Here is a 19876-nt window from a genome sequence, read left to right as displayed (position 1 = left end):
AAGATCTAGTCAAAATTGTTGTGTGTATGAAGTACGAAAATTACTAGTGACTATAAGAAAAGAATTGACTTACCCTGACCAGGGATGCAAGGTAGGAGAAGAAGGAACTTCTAAGGGAAACACCCGCGTGGTCGAGAGCTTTCGTGTCGTCTTACTAGGTTTTTTGGGAAAACTATATATTCTTCCTCCGGTCAATGGCGTACTTGCCGCGGTAAATATACGTGAAATTACTACTAGAGCTACATTAAGTTGATTACTAGATCTAAATTAAATTAAGCAAAATAACATAAGAAACATTTATACGGGTGTTAAAAAAAGAGGTAAAATATTTCAGGAGGTAATAGTATGAACCAAAATAAGCGGAAAAGTCTCAATAAACATGGGTCCGCAAAGTAACGGTTGCGGAGATATGGACCACTATTCGTTTTTCAAACATTTTATTTTATTAGGAAAAAACCGACGAACGAAGCTTTTGACAAACAAAAAATAAAGTTACAGAAGATGTTCAAAGTGCCCTCCGTCAATTTCCAAGCAGGCACGACATCTTCGTCTCAACGATATCCGAATTCTTTCGAAAACACCCTCCTTGGTTTGGATTTCTTGACACTTTTGATTAATCTGTAGCTGCAGCTCTTCCAGGCTATTTACAGGAGTACCATACACTAATGCCTTCAAATATCCCCAAACAAAGAAATCTAGAGGGTTCAGATTAGGCGATCTTGGAGGCCATAAAACAGGTCCGGCCCTTCCTACCCATCTATGTGGAAAAGTTTGGTGTAAATGCTCTCTAACGGCCATGGAAAAATGAGCTGGAGCACCATCATCCTGGAACCACATTTGTTGCCTCTGATTCAAAGGCATGTCTTCCAAAAACTCATACAGTGTGTTCTGCAGAAAGTTGAGGTAAGCAGCGCCTGTTAATCGGTTTGGTAAAACAACAGGACCTAGAAAACTGTCACCTACAATACCCATCCAAATGTTTAATGAAAAACGTGCCTGATGTCCAGATTCTATTAGAGCATGAGGATTTTCGTCGGCCCAAATATGCGTATTGTGAAAATTAAACACTCCATTTCTTGTGAATTCGGCCTCATCAGTAAAAAGAATGTTTGCAAGAAAACGAGGGTCTTCAGCATCATGACGTAGAAACCAGCGGCAAAAAACCAAACGTGCTTGATGATCATTTATTGGATTTAAGGCCTGTACTCGTTGCACATGGTATGGATAAAGCAGTTGCTCGTGAAGTATTCTCTAAACAAGAGGACCACTAATTCCTAACTCGGCTGATATTCTCCGCACACTCGTACCTGGATTCTGTTCTACCAGTGCTAGAATTTCTTCTTCTGTTCTAGGAGTGGATACCGACCTTGGTTTTCCGGATAAATGGCACTGTTTGCTCAAGGAACCGGTATCACGCAATCTTTGGTGAATTCTTCCAAACATGCGAAACATAACGAAAGAAAACTTGTGGACTGAGAACAACTGTCAAATACGTACTATTTATTTCACTAAACATCAACCAACTATTATAAGAAAATACACAACGTTTTTGCAAAATAAAAAAGGGGCTAAAAACATAAAACATTCCATATCTCCGCAACCGTTACTTTGCGGACCCATGTTTATTGAGACTTTTCTATTTATTTTGGTTCATACTATTACCTCCTTAAATATTTTACACTCTTTTTTAACACCCTGTATTCTACAGCCCATAACCCACAAATAAATAATTACAAAAGATTGCACACTCTGTATTTTTTATATTATAGCAAATCAAATTATCTATTCACTGATATAGGCATTGTAGGGGTTATAATTTTGATATACGCGGTTTTCTTCCATTCTCAAGAATATTACATTAATAATATAGTCAAATGTACCTACCTTGAAAGACAAATATTGTTGTAGTACTCAATGTAGTACTGTACTGTAGTACTCATTCAGTACTCCACAAATATTTTCGACATAAGAAAAATGTAAAATAATTATTCCAACGATGATATTTCTAATTTATTTTATATCCATTTGACATTCACCATGAATCAGAATTCTTAGCAGCATTTCTATGATTTGGTATTTTTCAACATTTGAGGAATTGGACACGAATGCAAGAAAAATGTACAAGTGTTTGTAGTCTCGAATATTTTTCAGCATCATTATTTTAATTTAATTCCTTATTGTATTTTTAGAAAAGTATGTAATGTATTGTTTATCCACTAGGCATATCAATTACTTTAGCTAACTCTAAGTCTATGTAAAAAATACGTTTAATATTATGAAAGTAAGGATCTTCCCTAAAACTTCTAAGAAGTTTGATCATATAGCTGTACTTTTCAAATTATGTGTAACTGACGAGAGAAAAGTAATTATGTATTTTCAATCAAGGTTGTATTTATTTGGTATGTTTAGGCATACAATCAATCAAGGTTTAGGTATCTATTTAAATGAAGAATTTTACTTAGTTCATGGCTTTGTCATGCTCAACTTGAGAATATAAAAAATGTACAGTTGGAGTTGAACTCTAAAGTAATGACGATATTGGCAAAACGTGACCAAAACTAAAATACATGAAACCAATACCTACTCGTTAAACATTTTTCATTCAGTTATTCCGATCTGTTACCAGGAATAGAGAATAACAGTAATACTATCTTTTAAAAATTCAAATAAGGATTTAGCACATTTTATGCTTGCTGCATTTAATTCTACAACCTACCCCAATAGGCTACGCTGGCCAAATTGCAGCAACTGCACTTTTCATTGATGAATTCGGCCGTAATCAAAGGCGAATTTCTGCGAACGAAAAATTATCTCGTGAAGCAATAAAATATTAGTGCAATGTATTTAATGCTGCAGTTTATCAAGACATTAAATAATTACACATTAATTTTTAAGGAAAAAAGATAAAGGAAAGTTCAAAGAGTAGCTTGTTCGCTGATAAGCCGCCAGTTTTTCGTGATCAAAAAATAATTAATTAAAACAGTGTTCTCAACCTCAAAAACCTCACAGACAAGATTCCTAATTGTTGACATTACAGGAAACAACTACTGTATATACTACATGCTCCAATAATTGGCATTTAATTACACCAACAATATCTAGCAAATAAAAATCAAAAACGAGATGTCTACACATCTGGTGTCTCAAAATTCCCGCAAGATTTGAATTCTGCACCATTTGTGAGGTAAAGTGTTCGCGACATGATAATCCAGTTTTTTGTACCTAAATTTCAAGATATAGATGTAGACGACATGTGGTTTTCAACAAGGCGGTGCCACATACCTAACATCCCGGGAAACAATTCAGTTACTGCACTCGTCATTTCCTGGTCGTGTAATTTCTCGTTTTGGTGATCAGAATTGGCCTCTCAGATCATGCCATTTAACGCCGTTGGACTTTCTTCATGTATAAATAACATTAGTCAATACAATATGTTAATTTATACCTACAACATTGGAGAATTTAAAATTTCTAATGTTTTACAGTTACAAAATTATTAAAAAAAAACTGAGGTTCAGGAAATCATGAAAGTTACTAGAAAACTAAACTACGCAAAGCGCAAACCACCCTGTATCCTATATTTCAAGTATCTATATACAGGGTGGGCCATTAGTGTGAGAAAGTAAAATAGCTCCTATGTTATTCATAATATAGAAAAAATGTTTATATAAAAGTTGTATAGAATCAAAAAACCTAAAGGGCAAAATTTATTTGAAACATAGGGCGATTAGTAAAAACGAGATACGCCAAATATTACATTTTTTAAATGGAATACCCTGTATATTTTTAAACATTTGGATTTCCGAGAAAATTCTATATATGGCAATATAAACAGTTTAACATTTTAGTGCGGGGTTGCTAAGTTATGTAGAAAATTCTGGAAAAAACATGACCTCGAAGAAGTTGTATTAATTTTCAACTACTAACACTTGGAGCAAAAATATTTGACAGAGTTATAGACAAATGTAAGGCAAAGACTCATACATTAGCTAATATCGATATTTTATACAGGGCATTTTTTATAATTCGATCATTTTAAAAAAGTTTAAACTTGATTTTCAAAAGGAACATCCTGTATTTTATTGTTATATTTTATCAGTCCACTTCAACTTGTTTTAAGTATGTTCTACAATTGTTAGTTTTTAAGATATGGCAAAATTTCTGGAAAAACCTAATTTTTATTGTTTTGGGTCGCACGAAATGTCTGGTAAAAACTGACACATTGTGTCAACTTATCAGTTCATAATTTATCATTCCATTTTGAGTTAATTTTATTATTTAATATTTATTTGTGGTATTCTATAAAATAATAAAAATTAATTTTTTTCAGATATGTTGCTGTATCTTAAAAACTAACAATTTTTGAAATAGAACATGCTTCATAAAAGTTGAAGTGAACCGATGTGTGAATAAAATAGAACAATAAAATACAGGGTGTTCCATTTGAAAAATTAAGTTTAAACTTTCTAAAAATGATCGTATTATAAAAAATGTCCTGAATAAAATATTGATATTAGCTAATATAGGAGCATTTATCTAACATTTGCCTATAACTCTGTCTAATTATTTTGTTCCAAGTGTTAGTAGCTGAAAGTTAATACAAGTTCTTCGAGATCATGTTTTTTTCCAAAATTCGAAGAATTTTCTCCATAACTTGGCAACCCCGCACTAAAATTATAAACTGTTTATATTGCCATATATAGAATTTTCCCGGAAATCCATATGCTTAAAAATATACAGGGTTTTTCATTTAAAAAATGTTATATTTGGCGTGTCCCGTTTTTACTCATCGCCCTGTATGTTTCAAATTAATTTTGTAGTTTAGGTTTTTGATTCTGTTCAACTTTTATATAAACTCTTTTTCTGTATTATGAGTAACAAGGGAGTTATTTTACTTCCTCACACTAATGGCCCACCCTGTATAATAACAATGAATCATTTTAAAATGTAGCAATACATTTTTTGGAATATTACTTTTCCAATTCTTATGCTTATGCTCACAAAAAAAAATGTAAATCTCACACAATCATAAATTATTTTCCTCTTTAAATTTTGCTATATTATATAAAAAAAATTGTACCATCCCATTTAAGTTATTTTTAATTTTTTTTCATTGCTACAAAGTTTGGAAATCTGAAAATTATAACGTCGCGCTGCTAACTTAAGCTAGTAATTGGGACTGCATGTCTCGATATGTTATCTGTGGTGATGATTGATGTTTTATTGCTAGCATTTTAAAAATTCCTCAAGAAAGTAACAATTTAGTTTAATGAACCGAATCTTTATGACGTGTATAACTTTCTTATCAATCGACATGCGGCTCTCATTTTTAATAAAATCATTTTCAATGTCAATATCATTCGTGACGATTTTAATTTCACCCAGCAACAGTTGCAAAAAAACTATTGAAACTTTCATCGCACGTTAGCCGCATCGTTAAATTAAAATAATGAACAGATTACAGACGTATTTCAAAATGCGTTACTCTATTAATTATTTTAACCATTTAGTCATATTCAAAAAAATAAATACTTCAATAAATCATATACAGGGTGTCCACAAATTTCACGCCAATAAATAAATACGATCTACGAAAAAAAATTAAATAAAAACTTTTTGGTTTTTGAGTTATAGACCTTCAAATTTGTCAGAAATAAAATTCATTTAATTTAATAACTTCATAACCCTTTACTGATCGCGTTAAAATTTGACACATTTATTTTGACTATATTAAGCCGGGTCTAGACGCTAGACAACGTTTTACCTGCGCAGTTCAAGATGTTGGAGACAAGACGTTGCTTGTGGACAGGAAAACTATGCAGTTTTGAGAACTGTGCGGAGACGGTACACGGTACGGGAAAACTGAGACGAGCATAGTAATCCACCAACTGCGCAAATAAGACAGTGCGTGTAGACGTTTGCTCCGTTTTGTAATACGTTTTCCTATTTGAATAGGTAAATTGTAGTAAAATGGCATACTTTTGTCAATATTCCCGTGAGTTTTTGACAGAATTTATTTACTTGTATAAAAGTTTCTTTGGCATGCGAAATCAAAGGAATGTAGTGACAGAAACAAAAAGAGGCAGGCATGCGAAATTTTAATCGAAAAATTCAAAGTAGTCGAAACTGTAGCAAATAGATACAGTTATAAAATAAAAAAAAACTGAGTAAATAAATACAAACATATCTGCACTGTGTGGACGCTCTTGATTTGCAACGCTTTCATTCCGTTTTATGTCTGCGCAGGTAAAACGTTGTGCAGAACGTAGCGTCTGAACCCGGCTTTATGGCGTATTATTTCTTAAAGCTTTAGTCAAATCTATAGTTTTCTTCGGTTACCTCTCCTTTTTAACGATTACAGTGGTCGTATTTTTTTAAACGATTTTTAAACATTGAAAAGATCGTTTTATTTAAACAAAAATTTTCTCTTGAGAAAATCGCCTACAGAAGCCATTGCTGAGGCAAATGACATTATTTGCAGTTCTGTACGGATTTAAAACTTTGAGTACAGTAGGCGATGAAAACAAAATATTGATTGCTGTGGCTATCAGGTGGTAATGTGTCCATTATTGTCGTGTTTCTTTGAGATTTTCATAACTCCACACTTGCATGTTATGAAAATGTACAACTCCGTTTCTTGTAAAACAAGAATCGTCAATCGGTAAAAAACAATTTTTGAAGCAAATTGTTATCTTCAGCGAAGCCATTCAGCAACTAGCGAATTTAAAAAATTGCAAAATCAATTAATATTAAAATGAAACTGGGATAACAATAATACGCTGTCACTTAGAGCAAATGACGATACTGACATTACCTGATAGCCATAGCAATCAACATATTGTTTCCATCGCCTCCTGAATTCAATTTTAAATCCGTGGCACTGCTACGCAAACCGAAACATACAGACCTGCAAATAATGCGATTTTTCTCAAGAATGGTTTCCTGTAGTCGATTTTCTCTAGAGACAACTTTTTTTTTAATAATACGATCTTGCTGCCCGTTAAAAACAAATATGACCACTGTAAGAGTTTTAACCGCTAAAAGGGAGAGGTAACCGGAGAAAACTATCATCCAGTATATCGATTTCACTAAAGCTTTAATAAATAATACGCCATAATAGTCCAAATAAATGTGTCACATTTTAACGCGATCGATAAAAGGGTGATGAAGTTATTAATTAAATTAGTTTATTTTTGACAACTTTGAGGGCCTGTAAGTCAAAAACCAAAATTTTTTATTTAAAATTTTTTTCGTAGGGCGTATCTATTTATTGTCGCGAATATACAGTCAAACGTTGTTGGTGAAATTTACGGACACCCAGTATATTTCGTCAAACCAAATTTGGGTGTTTCCACTGTTCTCGCTGAATTTTTTGTAATACCGCTGATATGCCGTCCGTTTCGGTGGTGGTCTATGGTTTTGTTAGAAAGACATTAGCGGAAAATTTCAAGGCACGCGGTAAATTGTTACAGTAGTTCCGATAACAGAACAGAACTTCATTGGTTTATTATTTTCTTGGAATTCTGTCTCAACAGATACGATTGTACGGATTGTAATATTATATTGCATTTTACTCGCAAGCTAATACTTAATAATTCATAACGAATTTGAAAGTTCACCTTAATATAAGTATATCTTTCACAATACATACTTTATTACATTTCTTGTACAATTGTAAAATGTCTTCTTACCAGCTTATGCAACCACGTATACAAGATGCTGTTCTTTATGTTGCTGACTTACACATAGGAATTGTGTTAGTATTGTCGGAATAATTTTAAAAAATATTAGAACCAAAAGATTCGTATCAATGGATTGTATCGAATAATTTTTTTTATATTTTTTATGTACGGTACGGATCTTAATTTACCTAAACGTATATGTTATCAATTCTTAAAAAAAGCAATAAACATGAATAATGCATATGAATTTACTCTCTAATAATAATATTACTGAATATTGTGTGCTTACTTTAATACAGAGCTCTATTTTATAAAGAAAAATTGACAGTTAGTCACATATTTATTCTTTGGAAAGCGTAAAATTTTCATTTCAATTAAATATAAAAAACCATATCAACATAATGACGTATCATACATGATGAAATTTGAATATTATCCTTGTTGTTCCAATTGTACATTAGTAATATTCTGCTGAATAATGAATTTCAGTACTTGTAAATCTACTGGCACAGGTTTCATACATAATACGCATTATGTCAATTTCAAACGAATCATAGCAGTAAGTAATTCGCATAACTTGAACGAATTATATGGACCCCACACTTATCTATTATACAGAACGTCAAACCCAAATAAAAAATGATAATTAAATTAGATATTTTATAGCAACTTGGAAAAATACATTTATGTGCTTGTAATAAATAATTGATGAAATTAAATTTGATTAAAAAAAATTTAAATTACAATGAATAACTATTTACCAAAATTTACTTATTTGACAAAATAAACTTTTTAAACTACAATAATTACAGTCTATAGACTTAATAAAAACGCGTATTCACAATAAGAATTGTGTTGGAAATTAACATGTCGAAAACGGAACTTCAATCTATTCAAGGACAAACCCTGAGCACACACATTTGTATAGTTAAAGATATTAAATCTAGTCTCTTGTCTCTCCTTCTTCATCCTCTTCCTCAGCACCACGAATAAACAATATATTATTGCATCGGATTAGTACTTCACCCAGGTTTCCTAAAAACAATTTTGTAATTTTTGATAATTTTACCTAAATTAGTACCTGTTGAACTGCCATCAATATATTCCTCAGTATTTGCTAGCTGTAGATTCATATAACCATCCACAGATACCAAATAACCTTTGTATTCGTGGCCCCATTTCAACTTCACCATCACAGCTTTACCAGTGAGACTATTTAGAAAAGGTTTAGGGTTTATTGGCATAGCAGTCGACATTGTAATTGTTTTTAATTATATACTATTATATAAATATATAAATAATTATTTAGAAATTATAAAACGCTTGCAAACGTTTTCCGGTAACCTAAAAGACGCCTTTCGCTGTTTACAAAATTTGATATTTGACATTTGACAGAGGACAGAGCTTTCAAAATTTTGATATTTCAAAAATCAAAACTAGGCGTATTCACTTTAATTCAAGTAAAGATTGATCACTGAATAGTGAATAGTTGAAGAGTAAAAGTTTGTGATCCCGCATATCACGTTCTGTGTGCATAACAAATCTTTTAAGTATGATACATATGATAATAAGCGACTATAATATGAAATTCCAAAGATTAAAAATATATCAAACTGTGCTAACTGCTGGAACTGTTCATGTTTACGGTATGCGTTCCGTAATTAGCTCAGTAGTATAATATTAGTGCGTTTTACTAAAATTCTACTGCTAATTACAGAACGGACCCACGCCCACGGTTTAATTCGAACTATGTGAAAACCAGTCTCCAATCTGAACTTATATAACCGCGCCATTATTCTATGGCTAGAAATTGGCCTCAATGATTTGGGATCGAGGGGAATCTGTGCTTATAGTTTGTAACTCGCAACTGCAACTTCAAATATTACTATATCCGAAAAAATCTAGTACAAACTACAAATATGTTTTTGACATTTAATCTGATTTTTACATAATTTTTATTTCAAGAAATAGTGCAATTAAAATAATGGTGCTTACATGCAATAATAAATCTTATGTAATAAACTAAATTCACCACAATTTTAAAAATACAGGTAAGTCGATATGTAACATTTAAATACCATTCTGCAAAATGTGATATGATTACACAATAATGAATTAATAAATTAATAATAGTCAGGAACTGGGGCACAAGCAATCTTAACAAAATCTTCATATCGTACCATACTATGATTGTCAACGTTTGCCTCACGAAAAATTCTGTCCACCTCTTTAACTGACAAACATTCACCCCAATTTTGAAGTAGGTGTCGGAGTTGCTTTGCCGGAATGACTCCTTTGCCCTCCGTGTCAGCTGCTGTAAATGCATCCACAACTTCTTTCGGAAGGTTTTCTACTCTTGAGTGTATATGCATTACTTCTAGAAAATCTGCAAAACTCATTTTCCCACCCTAAATCAAAAAATTTCATCATTAAATTATAAAGGCACGTAAATTAAGAGAAAAANGTTTGTTAAGCGGCTTATACATTTTTAGAAAATATGTTTATATAAATATCGATAATACAGTCCTGAACGAGGAGAGTAAAAATTGCAAATATCCCTAATCAGGCCCTGTTCTCTAGCCTCAAATGGCTGTCGCTGACGTCACACACTGAATTTCAATAGATCAAAGGTGCCGCCCGAAACCTAGACTGCTGATTGTTTTATATGCTGTGCTTATAGTTTGTAACTCGCAACTGCAACTTCAAATATTACTATATCCGAAAAAATCTAGTACAAACTACAAATATGTTTTTTGACATTTAATCTGATTTTTACATAATTTTTATTTCAAGAAATAGTGCAATTAAAATAATGGTGCTTACATGCAATAATAAATCTTATGTAATAAACTAAATTCACCACAATTTTAAAAATACAGGTAAGTCGATATGTAACATTTAAATACCATTCTGCAAAATGTGATATGATTACACAATAATGAATTAATAAATTAATAATAGTCAGGAACTGGGGCACAAGCAATCTTAACAAAATCTTCATATCGTACCATACTATGATTGTCAACGTTTGCCTCACGAAAAATTCTGTCCACCTCTTTAACTGACAAACATTCACCCCAATTTTGAAGTAGGTGTCGGAGTTGCTTTGCCGGAATGACTCCTTTGCCCTCCGTGTCAGCTGCTGTAAATGCATCCACAACTTCTTTCGGAAGGTTTTCTACTCTTGAGTGTATATGCATTACTTCTAGAAAATCTGCAAAACTCATTTTCCCACCCTAAATCAAAAAATTTCATCATTAAATTATAAAGGCACGTAAATTAAGAGAAAAATTATCATATTCCCATTCAATTAAACAAATAATGTCCAGACTCTCATTACTGGAGATATCAGCTCTCTTAGCACATTCAGGGTCAAAAGGTGCAAAAATAAAATTGTGCAATTATTTTCGATAATAACCATGATTATTAAACAAATTTGGAGTGTCATTCTATTATGTTATGTATGTCACCAATATTCTGCATTAATTAATTAATATACATATATTGTTTTTTGAATGGAAACTATTCATCAAGAACCCATTAATGGTAAAAAAATATCAAGAGGGTATTTTCACCTGTAAAACATTGATTGTTAGATCAAAGGGAATGAAATCAATTACTAATCTTTTTATCAATTGATAAAAAAATTCTAAACAATTTTTATAGAAAAATAGCTGTACTTAACAGTAATAATTTATTATTCAACTTAGATACCAATAAATGTGAATGGATGTGCATAGTATTTTTCTATTAATTATAAAACAGTTATTTTAATGCCTAGGTATGTAAAATAAATTACATAAAATGATGAATCCAGTTTTTGTAACATGAGAAAGAAAAGTTTGTGGTTTCTGATATGAGAAAAAAATTAGTGGTAGTGTGTATCTTGTTTGCTTCGTAGTAGGATATAATTACCTTTTGTTTTAAATATCCCGTCATTTCAGAGATCGTTGGGGATAGGCCTAAGCTTCTCATTATTACTGTAAGTTCATCTAAAGATTTTATATGTCCGGAACGAGCAAATAGGTAGAAACATTCCCTGAATTCTGAAAATAAATTCTATTGTAACTGATTACTGCGATTGAAAGAGTAGACAATTGGGAGCAAGAAATAAGAGTAATAAATTATGAATTTGGACATTGTAACTAATATTCTATACAAATTTTGTTTACAATGGAGCATTCCATGCAAGCTTTAAGTAAATCCGTTGAAATCAGTTTTCTATACAAAACATGAATTGCAAATAAAATTCATAAAAATTTTATCTTATCTATTATGTACCTTAAGTTACCATTTTACGCAATTCATTAAATTTTCATTAAAGTTTACGTTAAATATTTGTCCTTTATTGCTTGAACCTTGTTCCTAACTAATTCGAGCACAGTATTTTTAGATAATCAGTGAGATTATATTATAATCTCAAATAACATACATACCATCTATGTCCTTTTCCTTGAAGTAGCGTGCCTGAAAGTAATTAAACATGTGTAAACAGCAAGAGTCAACTTTGAATTACTATGTCTTAAAACTTACCATCTTTAGATATCAGAATTAAAAACTGGCAGTATAGAAAAGGCAAAAACACCTAGGTGTACAATGACACGTCAGGTACAACTGATTAAAATGTTTTGTGAACTTACCAACAGGTGGGAAACTGTAAATGTACAGTGATACAAATTATTTTGCAACAAACAGCTGATAATGTTTGTGTTTACTGTTTATATGTATACACATTTATCATCCACATAGGACATTAGGTTAATTGCAATTTAATTTATTTAAATCGGAATTTAAATGACTTTTAACAAGAAAAAGTGTTCAAGATAAGTATGTTAACATTAAGCTCAGAATATATAGTTTGATTATTTATACTATTGAGTATTTTTAAAGTTTTACTGTGTTGTGCTGCACAGGTTACTGCATTAATTGCAAAGTTACATGGCTGCTTGCCAGCATTAAATGGATTACCTACTCGTATTTTTCTTTTGGTAAAAAGTGCAAACTGTACTTTGAACTTTGTTAAAGTTCTATTGGTCTGTCCGTTTTACCATGAGGTAATCCTAGTATTTGTATTCTTATCAAATTTAGTATGTTTTTACACTCTTTTTATTCTGTTTTTTATATTTTAGATTAGTATGACAATAACATCTTGATGACATAGTCTTCCAATATGGCAAAAACTGCCCATCACGATCCACACACAAATAAACTGAACAATACACAAATCGTTTTGACTAGTCTGGTTGCTGGGGCTATCGCTGGTGCCCTCGCAAAAACCACTATAGCTCCCCTTGATAGAACAAAAATTAATTTTCAAATTGGGTAAGTCACCCTCTTTCAAAATTGTTACATTGTAGTATACAGGGTGTCCCACTAATGGTTGGGAAAAATTAAATAGTTGGAAAAGTTCCCATGAATATCAGAAAAACATAAATACCTCTAAATATATGTAGATGTTGATGTAGATCATTGAAACTTTGCGTTTTGTTGAAAATATGCATATATTGCATTTGAAGGTGCAACGAAGACGTAAGTTAATTTTGATGACGTAACTCGGCTATTATATTTTTGTAGCCACAAGCCATATTCAACGAGAAAGGCATTCAAATTCCTCCTGGAAACTTTTAAAAAGGAGGGATTCTTTGCGCTATGGAGGGGAAACAGTGCCACTATGGCACGTATCGTACCGCATGCTGCTATTCAGTTCACTGCGCACGAACAGTGGAAAAGGGTGTTGAAAGTCGATCAGTCTGGGTAAGCTTGGTTTTTTTCTAACATGTTATTTGTTTTTATTAACAAGTGATGTTTGTTATTATAGAAAAACTCCAGGCAAATTGTTCCTAGCTGGTTCCTTAGCTGGAGTCACTTCGCAGTCACTCACATACCCCCTCGACTTAGCCAGGGCCCGGATGGCTGTAACACATAAACACGAATATGCCACATTAAGACAAGTAGGTGTTATTACCGTGTGTCTCGTAGAAAATTCTGTAAATAGTAAATACAATTTTTGATACAATAATAAAGATCTGCATTACTGGCTTGAAAATTACTACGAACATTATCACGTTATGTGACATTTCGCATAACGTGATAATAATGTGTTTGCAAATGTAACCTCAAATTAATTTTCTATGATGGTTTGATGTTTTCATGGCACATTTGATAATTTTGTTGGAATATTGCGATTAATTATTAATTAATTATTTTGCGTGCTTTTCTTCACAACAATCAAGTTACCTAGGGACTTCCAGGTGAGTCGGGACAAACCTTTTTTTTTATACAATATATTTTTTAGTTTATTTATAAAAGTCATTCGAATCGCAACCACTTGTCAAGTTGACTCCTAAATATGTGTTTTAACTGTGACGCTACTGAATTCCCCGTCAAAAATCAAATTTGACATATGACATCGGCTGAATTACGTCAGTTGGAAATCAGCTGTTTTCAAAGACCGGAGAGTGTTGGTGGTAACTGATAGAAAAAATAAGTAAAATAATACCATATTGGAAATAATTAGACCTAAGACAGTCCTGTGCCGAAATAAAATGTAATTCTTACTTAAATTTTTAACATAAATTTTTATTTATTTTTTTTAATGAATCGGGCACTTTTTACGTTAGGTCGGGGTGATTAGGGACACCGGCAAAACAGACATGCCTCGCTTTTATACTCCTTAAGGAAAGAAATTGTATCACCATTATGAGCCAGAAAAAATTCAAGCTGCCCTATAAGACATTACAGCACGAAAAATGACTTATCGTAACGCAGAAAAGTTTCATGGTATCCCTAGGTCAGTTTTATGTCGACACAAGAAAGGAAATGTAAAGAAACAAGGAGGTCAGACGGTTTTAAACAATGAAGAAGAGGATTTACTGATTAGAAACATAAACACATGTTCTGATTGGGGTTATCCAATCGATAGTTATGACCTAAGATTGATCGTCAAAGATTATTTAGACAAATTGGGTAGAAAAGTTGTTCGTTTTTTGTTGGCTCTTTTTTACGAAAAAAAGAAAGTAATAAAGGCAAACCTGGTCCCGTTTACTATTATCCCAATACACCGGATGATGCAGAGTTTAATAAGAAACAGATCATCAAAAAATTACAATTTTTTAAAGAAAGACGTGGATTATACACATTCCAGAATGTGGATACCAACGACTTTCAATTAATTTAGGATTAAGCAGTTTCAGTATTATGAGAATGTTCCTTTTAGAGATTAGTTTTTATGTTTACAAATCTTTAAAAGAGTGTTTTTTAGTTTTCCTGTTGTATTTTTATAAGAGTTTAACAAAATAAATATGTTATATTGAATTTTAATGGTATCACACGATATATTTTTTTCTAAATGTTGTCCCTTTACACCTCAGCTGCATTTAAATGAGAATAACGGCTGAATAACATGACCGTCCCTAATCACCACATTTCCAGGCGAAAAGGGACAACGCAGTTTTTTAAAAAAAACTATCATTTAACATTTTTTTTTAAATGCCATTATTTGGGTATGAAAAGTACACACCATGTTCGGACTTTTGCCCCACAGAAACTAATATTAAAATAAAAAGTAAAGCCGCAACATCTTCATAAAGTTGGCGGACTGTCCCTATACACCACGTTTTACGGTATCGTATAATATTGAATTCAGGAAAAAATCTATCAGATTGTCCGCATTTTTCAAGTGTAGCCTCCTTCCGCACAGCCTTTAAAATTAAAATAAAACATGATTGTGCCATTTTTTACCAGACAGGTACTAGTGTGGGTTGGTAAAAATTAAAAGAGCTTTATTTTGATATTGAAGTGTGGGACACATACCATTTTTTAAGAGACGATTCATGATGAAAATATTTCTAACAAAATTTGTGAAATAAAAATTTATAATAGGGATTGTCGACTTTTGAGATTTCGAAAACATTTCTATGGTGGCCAACTAAGAACGGCAGAAACGAATCATTGCACAGCTTTAGGAAAAAAATTACATTGAGGAAAGTGGCCCTAAAAAATTGTTAGAAAATGTTTGCTAGTTTCTAAAATGGCTGCTGGGAGACATAACAGCCACGACTAAATGAAAAATTGGGATTTTCTAAATATTTTACTGAATTAAGGGTTATTTAAAATATATGCAGTGCAATCCTTAAACAACGTTGATTTTTTTTTGTTTAACACTTTGTGTCTACTCTTAGAGGAAAGATATTGAGTTGCGGTTTTCACTGATGTCTTACGCCTTCAATGCTCTATATCATCGTGTAAAAACAAACATACCATTCCATTTGATTTTTCTAAGAAAAATTTGTAAGCATATCATATAACGCCCCCTAGCGGCGACGGTAATCTTTAAATAAAAATAGCTTAAAATGCAGTCGATATAGATTAAAGAATGCTCTTTGCAACGAGACCAAATTTGTTAAATTCCATTAGGGCTAACTGGAGTAATCGGCATATAAAAAAAATTTGTTTTGAAGTCTCCCCACCACTTTATTGTTGGAGATAGAACAAAAAGTGTTACACAAAAAATAGTCGACATTGTTTAAGGATTACACTGCATATATTTTCAATACCCCTTAATTCAATAAAATATGGAGAAAATCCCAATTTTCTAATTAGTCGTGCCACTTTTGTCATTGTAATTTTATTCCTAAAGCTGTGCGATAAATCGTTTCTGAGATATGGCCGGCGATCATTCTTAGTTGGCCACCCGGTACATATCAAGGATTTCCTGCCAAAAGGACGTATCCGCAAAAATGCCATTTTGGGTTTATGAGCTAGCTTTGATACTCAATACTATAAATTTGTCGCGACAAAAGGTCGTATCTACCTAGCCCACCAATAATAACAGCGCCATGCAATCCTTTTTTTGGCCGAACGAACAATTATTACCTTGATTAACCTGGCACAAGGTTGTATGTATACGTCCCTTTGTAACGAAACTGTACATATATTTTCTAGGTCGTATGAACATATGGCTTTCTGGCATGACAAAATTTCATGGCATTCACGAGTATGCGTTGAGTTAGTTGGCGTTCATAACCTCAATTTTTCTGTTGTGTTTACATACGGTTACTCTTCAGTTACAAGTTAAAGTACTTAGTCAAGTTTGTACCTGTTGTTCTCAAATAATTCGCTAAGCAGATAATAATATGTGATAAATATACTAATCAACAGTTACATAAGGTAATACAAACTTTTAAATTTTACTACTGATTTTTGAAACGTTTTTATTAGTTCCTGAAAAATAATGTTTTGGTTGATACGCCCTTCTGGCAAGAAACCTTCGATATATGCACAAAATATTTTTTCATAACCGAGTGATAGATATTCCTTTTTCAAGCTTCATAATGTTCAACGTGAAGAAAAATGTTATCAAAAAAAAAAAGGTTTTGTATGTAATTATATTTGGTGATCTGAGGGTTAGAAATGTCTCTTCATTATTTAACCACTTTAACCACCGTAATTAATTAACCATTTTAATTTTCACCAGCTTGTTGTTATAATTACACTCTGTCGTTTTAGGTTTTCGTTAAAATATATTATACTGAAGGACTAATGACTTTTTACCGAGGATATATACCCACGATGGGAGGTGTCGTAATATATGCCGGTGTTTCTTTTTTTACTTACGATACTTTGAAGAGATTATTTAGAGGTATGCTTTACATTAACGGAACTTCCTTATCTTGAGAACCCCAAAAATATACTATACACAGAGTGAGTCAGATTTAACTTTGGAACCAGAAGTTTGTGGCAGTACTTTTGGAAATAAATATGGTCTTTTATATGAACGGTTTTTTTCAAAAATACTCTCCGAGATACCGAGAGTATTTTTTCATTTCAACGCCCTGTATCTCAGAAAGAAAGAAAGCAGTTTCGGACAAAGGTTTATATAAACTTTTTTCTTAGGAACTCCGGAATACCCCACATAAATATTTTTACGTACTTAGGTTACACCCTGTATATATTTTTTAATCTTGTTTATCTTTTCGGAAAAATGTTTATGCAAGTATTGTTTTCAAAATTACTATCATACTTAAATTTAACTCACCCTTTATAAGTGAATAAGTTTGAATAGGTTGATTGAAATTCAAAACTAATTTTCTATTTCATGTTTATTTTACTAATTGAAGGTTTTTGGGGTTTTTATGATAAAAAAGAATATGTGTCGACACGTTTTGGCAAGTCCGATTTTTTAGGTAAAATCAAGTAATTATGTTGTAGAGCGTATAGACAGTAGTCATAATCCTCCTGCCATCGCTTCTTTAGGGTTTGGAGCAGTAGCCGGTTTACTGGGACAGTCCAGCAGTTATCCGTTGGATATTATTAGGAGGCGGATGCAGACGGACTCGTCTGGCAAATATAAAAGCATTTTTCATACGCTTGTTTATGTTTACAGGTAATTAATATCTTTGAAACTATGTAGTTTCTTTGTCTAGCTTCCATCCTTATTTGAGAAACGGCAGAAGGGAATAAGTTACATATTTGCAATCGATTTTGAATATATTGACGATTTAGAAGAATGGGTTAGTATCGTTGAGCCGGGCACCACTATTTTGAATACATCGATATTAATTTTAAATATTTTTTAGGTACCAAGGTTTTCGTTCTGGTTTTTATAAAGGTGTTACTATGGGTTGGATTAACGGGGCTATAGCTGTTGGAATTAGTTTTTGTACTTATGATAAAATTAAGCATTTTTTACGTCAAGTTCTAATAAAAGAAAAATAAATTTTTTCTTTGTCTAATAAATCTCTTTCAAGTCCATAAGCCTTATTTTACTATAAAGAGTGACTATTAAGTGGGGATTTTCCTTTTAATCCAACGTAGAACTTGACAAACAATTTTTTCTTCAAAATCTCAAAGATATTTGCTATTAGAAATAATTACACTTCTTAAAGAAATCTTAATCACTTAATTTTGAAATTAGTTATGTTATCATAGAATAGCAATTGTTTTTTTTTTGTTTTATTTAGTCTTCCTCTTAAAAGTACTGATGATTTGAATTTTAAATGATACTCTACATTATATAGATGTTTAAATTGACTCGTATTTACAGCAGTGATTAATTAATTGTTAAGATATTCGTATACGGGGAATATCACCAATATGCTGTCGTAGCATCGCGATTGTATGTTGCATGTTTTTTGTTGTGATTTTATCATGCAGCTTTTCAGTTTATTTATGTTGTTCAGAGGGTTCAAAAAACAGGACACTTATAGGAAAATGGACTTGAATAGCAAGTTTAATGCTTTAATACTATTCTAAAAAAATTTAGTTTTGTGAATGACTGAAATCCATCAGAATCCATCATAATATATTGTTAAATGTTTTTTTATTAATAAATAGAATGATGGACTTATCTACATTAAAAAATAAGTTTTTTTTTTATTTTCGTTATTTTTTATTGAATAAAATATTTGAAAAATTAATAATTTTTTTGGGTTCTGTCAGGATAAAAAGAAAACTCCAACCGAAAAAAAAGAATTACCAATACTGAAATGATACAAAATTGCGATTTAAGTTTACTACATTTTAAACCATATTTGGAATTACAGAAAAGATGAATCCCATAATTCAATAAAAAACTTTTAATTTTGGTTTTAGGAACGAAGGTATAAGAAAGGGTTTCTATAAGGGTCTGTCAATGAATTGGATAAAAGGTCCAATAGCCGTTGGGATTAGTTATGCAACATATGATAATGTTAAAGTTTTCTTACGGAACATTTTAGTGAAATATAGAAGTAAGTTGTACATAGAATAAATTGATATTAATTGAAATGCATTAAATACTGTGTCAATTAAAATATTTTTTTAGGTATTTTTTATTAAATGATTATTTATATTGTACTATTGTACTGCTTCGAACAGAAAGTTATTTATTAAATTGTTATCGGGTTGTTACAGATTTTTTTTTTAATAAATGTGATGTATTTTAAGGTATTTAGTAACACCCTTCTCTTTTTCCCGTTCATTCTAAACAGTTTTGTATATAAATTGTTTTATCGGAAAATATTGATGAAAATACAAAATGGAAAAAATTTTTTATTTTTCATCTTATAGAAAAAGGAAATTCTTGTTTTAAAATACTTCTGATATTCAGAGAGTCCCGTATTAAGAAATAAATTTAAAATAGAATAGTCGATTTTTTATCCCTAAAACTCAATATATTGTCAATTAAAAACATAAATAACAAGCAATCCTTTTTC

General features: G+C 31.6%; 3 protein-coding genes across 7 annotated transcripts; 1 reads left to right on the top strand and 2 right to left on the bottom strand.

Annotated features, from left to right (window-relative positions):
• Positions 1-8407: 8407 nt before the first annotated feature.
• LOC108914582 (small nuclear ribonucleoprotein F) lies at positions 8408-9069 on the bottom strand. Its single transcript, XM_018720416.1, has 2 exons — positions 8764-9069; positions 8408-8717 (listed from the first exon to the last, which is right to left on the bottom strand). The coding sequence occupies exons 1-2, from the start codon at positions 8936-8938 to the stop codon at positions 8626-8628; spliced, it is 267 nt and encodes an 88-aa protein (XP_018575932.1). The 5' UTR covers positions 8939-9069; the 3' UTR covers positions 8408-8625.
• Positions 9070-9526: 457 nt separating this feature from the next.
• LOC108914585 (mitochondrial coenzyme A transporter SLC25A42) lies at positions 9527-19567 on the top strand. 5 transcript variants are annotated; one of them, XM_023456025.1, is made up of 7 exons: positions 9527-9733; positions 12812-13004; positions 13257-13436; positions 13501-13633; positions 17190-17322; positions 17892-18066; positions 19275-19567. In XM_023456025.1, the coding sequence occupies exons 2-7, from the start codon at positions 12853-12855 to the stop codon at positions 19429-19431; spliced, it is 930 nt and encodes a 309-aa protein (XP_023311793.1). In that variant the 5' UTR covers positions 9527-9733; positions 12812-12852; the 3' UTR covers positions 19432-19567. The 5 variants fall into 5 exon arrangements, with proteins under 5 accessions (XP_023311793.1, XP_018575938.1, XP_018575940.1 ...); XM_018720422.2 differs by lacking the exon at positions 9527-9733 and adding an exon at positions 10333-10561; XM_018720424.1 differs by lacking the exon at positions 9527-9733 and adding an exon at positions 11369-11463.
• Positions 10430-12312, bottom strand: LOC108914586 (calmodulin-like protein 4). Its single transcript, XM_018720426.2, has 4 exons — positions 12216-12312; positions 12119-12149; positions 11598-11728; positions 10430-10918 (listed from the first exon to the last, which is right to left on the bottom strand). Exons 1-4 carry the CDS (start codon positions 12216-12218, stop codon positions 10634-10636), a joined length of 450 nt encoding a protein of 149 aa, XP_018575942.1. The 5' UTR covers positions 12219-12312; the 3' UTR covers positions 10430-10633.
• Positions 19568-19876: the final 309 nt, after the last annotated feature.

This window comes from Anoplophora glabripennis, unplaced genomic scaffold, assembly GCF_000390285.2.
Source record: "Anoplophora glabripennis isolate ALB-LARVAE unplaced genomic scaffold, Agla_2.0 scaffold1101, whole genome shotgun sequence".
NCBI lineage: Eukaryota > Metazoa > Arthropoda > Insecta > Coleoptera > Cerambycidae > Anoplophora > Anoplophora glabripennis.
Note: the sequence above shows the minus strand (reverse complement) of the source record. Positions and strands in the feature narration are given on the sequence as shown.

Coding starts and splice junctions, on each gene's coding strand:
- LOC108914586 (XM_018720426.2), bottom strand. Junction 11,729..12,118: donor CAAGGAAAAGGACATAGATG/GTATGTATGTTA, acceptor ATTTATTTTCAG/AATTCAGGGAATGTTTCTAC. Junction 10,919..11,597: donor CGGGATATTTAAAACAAAAG/GTAATTATATCC, acceptor TTTTTGATTTAG/GGTGGGAAAATGAGTTTTGC.
- LOC108914585 (XM_023456025.1), top strand. CDS start 12,853: ATGGCAAAAACTGCCCATCACGATCCACACACAAATAAACTGAACAAT. Junction 13,005..13,256: donor AAAATTAATTTTCAAATTGG/GTAAGTCACCCT, acceptor ATATTTTTGTAG/CCACAAGCCATATTCAACGA. Junction 13,634..17,189: donor AATATGCCACATTAAGACAA/GTAGGTGTTATT, acceptor CTGTCGTTTTAG/GTTTTCGTTAAAATATATTA.
- LOC108914582 (XM_018720416.1), bottom strand. CDS start 8,938: ATGTCGACTGCTATGCCAATAAACCCTAAACCTTTTCTAAATAGTCTC. Junction 8,718..8,763: donor TATTGATGGCAGTTCAACAG/GTACTAATTTAG, acceptor AATTGTTTTTAG/GAAACCTGGGTGAAGTACTA.